General features: G+C 39.7%; 1 protein-coding gene across 1 annotated transcript in view; it reads left to right on the top strand.

Moving 5' to 3' along the window:
* Window positions 1-207: 207 nt before the first annotated feature.
* The window catches only part of ASMTL (acetylserotonin O-methyltransferase-like), a gene marked incomplete at its 5' end in the record, with an annotated part of 26,023 nt that continues 22,549 nt past the window's right edge, over window positions 208-3,681 (top strand). Inside the window, 3 exons of the mRNA XM_009072924.1 lie at window positions 208-339; window positions 2,089-2,136; window positions 2,773-2,837. Coding sequence (XP_009071172.1) covers window positions 208-339; window positions 2,089-2,136; window positions 2,773-2,837 — 245 coding nt within the window. The remainder of the gene's footprint in view (window positions 340-2,088; window positions 2,137-2,772; window positions 2,838-3,681) is intronic.

The following is a 3,681-nucleotide window of genomic DNA, read 5'->3' as shown; positions in this document are numbered from 1 at the left end:
TCTGATTTTTGTTTGTTTTAGACTGCAAATGATATGTATACACCAATCCCTGTGATAAAAGCACTGTTGTTTTCCCCCTGTGCATTTGTGGAGGAGGGTTGTTAGAGTGGAAAGAGCAAAAGTCAGATTTGCCACTTGCTTAATATGTCTTGGGAGCAACACTTAATAACAAGATCTGATTGATTGCATCACTTTCCTTTGTTACAGGGCCTGCGGTTTGAGGTGGTTCCATCCTGGTTTAAGGAGACCCTTGAAAAGTCATCTTTTTCGGCCCCTTATGAGTATGCTGTGGAAACAGCAAGACAGAAAGCTCTTGAAGTAGCAAACAGAATGCATGTAGTAAGTTACTAGCTATTTCAGCAATGAGATTTTGGTCTTCAGGTGCACATTACTGTGTCTTAATCTGCATGCAGTGATCTCTGAGTCCTTTTTCTCCACTAAAGGTGAATGGATGTTTTCCTGTCATTTGTGAAAGCTTCCTGAAACTAACTTGCCTAACCAAAAGTGTCATGCCTACAGTTCAGGCTTTCCACAGACTGAAGTGGCCTTTATGTCTTGTCAGCAGCACACCTGGGATATATACTCATTATTTCCTTCAGACAGTCAGGTTTGAAGTAACCTGACCAATGTGGCTGGACAATTACTCTTTCCAGGTATTTGTGGACTGTGGAGACAGCTCTATGGGAAAACACTGATGTGAATCCAGTGCTTTGCTGCAGCTTTCATTGAATAGTGGCAAGGAGAATAGCTGAGAATTTGTGAGTATAGAGGTACTTCCTGGAGGAAAGCAGGAAAAGGAAGACAAATTCTGTTTTAAAGCATTCTGGATGAAGAAACAGTTTCATTTTAAGAAGGGAGAAGGTGACATTACTTCAGATTCTGTAGTCAAGACATCCATTTTGTATCCTAAATTTTATCAAAGCCAGTGATGCAACTTATACTATCAGTGGTGTATTTGACTTCTGCCCTTGGCTGTGGTCATTGTGTTTAAGCACATAAAACTGTTCTCTACCCAAACCTATTTTGAAGTCTAGATGATTAAATTCCACAAAATGCACCACAATAATTTCTTAATAATACAGCTCTGAAAGAGAGGAGTATGTTTGTTAATCCTTTACTGGTGGCAGAAAACAGTGTTGAACACTCTAAATGAACAGTGTTGCTAGATGTCACCTTTCTTCAAAGCAAATATTGCATGGTCTCCAATGTAAATCGATATCCAGGTTTCTGTCAACTTCTCTTCAGAGAGTGGCCCAACATTAGGAGAGTGGATTTTAAACCCAGCCTCACTAAATGACTTACTTTGGGCTTTCATTGCAAAACACTGTGCTGGTGATAATGCTAGTTCAGTGGATTTCAAAATGCTTCTTCATGCAGGAGTTTGTTTAATGATTCTGGAATTAGTTCTGCTATTTAAAGCACGTCAACATCCTTTCTATAGAAGAATTGCTTCCCTGAAAACATTTTAATATAGTGGTCACAGTTACAGACAGGTTTCCTGTCATGCTACCTTAAATAATAGCTCTGTACCTCATAGCACACAAGTAACTCAAAACTCAGCTAACAGGACAGATACAGTTTAAAGTCAGGAAAAGGCTACAAGGAATTTTTATATGCCCTTATCTCTCATTTCCCAAAGTCAGACTGTATGTGCTCCCTTTTGAGAGGGAGAAGCAAAGTGTGGCTGAAGAAAATGGTTTTTATTATTCAGTAAAACTTGCCTTGGAAAAATGATCCTAGAGGGCTGTATTCCCTGGCTTTCATACACTGGGCACATCCCTTAAAGGAATTGTCTGCCATCTACCTTGAAGACCAGGTTGAATTTTGAGAATGCACTTATTTATTTCCTGAATGCCCTGTTCATCAGTAAATATTTGGGCAAATTTGTGACCTAGGATGGTCTGCTCAAGCCTCACTTTTATGGTGATACAAATGATTAGTTCTTTGTAAACACTGCAAAAGGAGAAAGTGTCTTGTTTCCAGGTCAGCGTAGAGCCCTACTTGTAAACTGATGTTTTCTTAAGTTTTAAAAGGTTGTGTTCTTTCTATCTCTTCTGACAAATGTCTTCTTTCTTTATGCCTTTGCAGAAGCACCTGAGAACACCTGATGTTGTCATAGGAGCAGACACTATTGTGGTAAGTGTTCTGTGGTTTAGCATTGGTTTAATTTATGACAAGCATAGAAAATACTTATACCTTTAGGTTTACAGTTTTAATGCTGCCTTTACTGTGAAGTTCTACCTGCATTATGATGCATCTTTTGGGTTTTGTGGGTGTGGCTTTTAGGTGTTTGGTTTTTTCCCCAGCAAGTTAATTTTTGCTATTTTGAGTACTAGAAGCCTTGCTGCAGGTTTTGTGGACACTAGTACTACAAAAGTATTGCCTTGGATCCTCTAATATGTAGTGGAAGTTCTGTTCTCACAGGGCTGTTGGCTGTCAAGAAGTCCAGATCATGGGAACTGTTCAATGTTGTGACTTGCAGTAGGCATCACTTTATACCTGACATCTCCACAGAGATAGTCAATGGTTAACGACAGAAAAAGTTGAATTACCCTTTTGTTTGAGAGTTGCAGCCACTGGAGGGTAGAGTGTGGCATCCATTATGTGCTTGACACTAAATTACCTGTTCTACCAAAGTATCTGTGCTTCTTGGCCTACTCAGTAAATTCATGTTCAAAGCCCTGGCTGAAATCATGGTTTAAACATCATTTCTGACCTCAGTTTCTGAAAAGTAAGAAAAAGCAGCACATTCACTCTGTCTTTCTGTTTTAGTCTGTGGATGAGCAGATCCTGGAGAAACCAGTTGATAAGCAAGATGCCTATAGGATGCTGTCAAGGTCTGTAGTGTTAAGTAAGATAATAAGTGTATATTAAATTGTTTTCAAAGGAGCTGTACAGATTCTTTGATGTATGTGAGGTACTCCATGGACACAAATTTTTCAATCACTTTTAAACAGTGTAAACCACTTCTGCCACTGAAAAAATTAGACCTGCTTTTATGTTGCCCATGGCTGCTTGCTCTTGCCCCTTCATCTTAGGAACGTGATCGGGGACGCAATGAACCGTTTTGTTTTCATGTGGATTAATTTTCAGAATCACTTGTGACAAGACTGTATGCTTCATCTGGTACAGGATTGGGAGATACAGAGAGGAAACGTGATGGGAAAGAGGATAGAAATATCTTAGAATTGGTTTGAGGCTTGAGATTTAATGGAATAGTCATAAAATCATAGAATGGTCTGGGTTGGAAGGGACCTTAAAGATCCTCTAGTTCCAACAACCCCTGCAATGGGGCAGGGACACCTTTCATGAGACCAGGTTGCTCTATCCAATGTGGCTTTGAAGACTTCCAGGGATGGAGCATCCCGTAACTTCTCTGTAAACCTGTTCCAGTGCCTCAGCACCCTCACAGTAAAGAATTTTTTCCTAATCTAAACCTACACTCAGTTTGCAGCCATTCCCCTTGTCCTGTCACTATGTGCCCTTGTAAAAAGTGCCTCTCCATCTTTCTTGTAGGCTCCCTTCAGATACTGGAAAGCCACAATTCATATTGCATATACAAGAAAGTACATGGTGATATATGTTCAGACAGTTGCTTTAAATTCTATAGTTTAACTGATGAGTAAAAGTCTATTCCATCCATGTTCTCTATGGATGGTGGGCTGGTGTTTTTTTGAGGTT

This window comes from Acanthisitta chloris, unplaced genomic scaffold (genome assembly GCF_000695815.1).
Source record: "Acanthisitta chloris isolate BGI_N310 unplaced genomic scaffold, ASM69581v1 scaffold2954, whole genome shotgun sequence".
NCBI lineage: Eukaryota > Metazoa > Chordata > Aves > Passeriformes > Acanthisittidae > Acanthisitta > Acanthisitta chloris.
The sequence above is the reverse complement of the archived record's forward strand: the minus strand, read 5'-3'. Positions and strand labels throughout refer to the sequence as shown.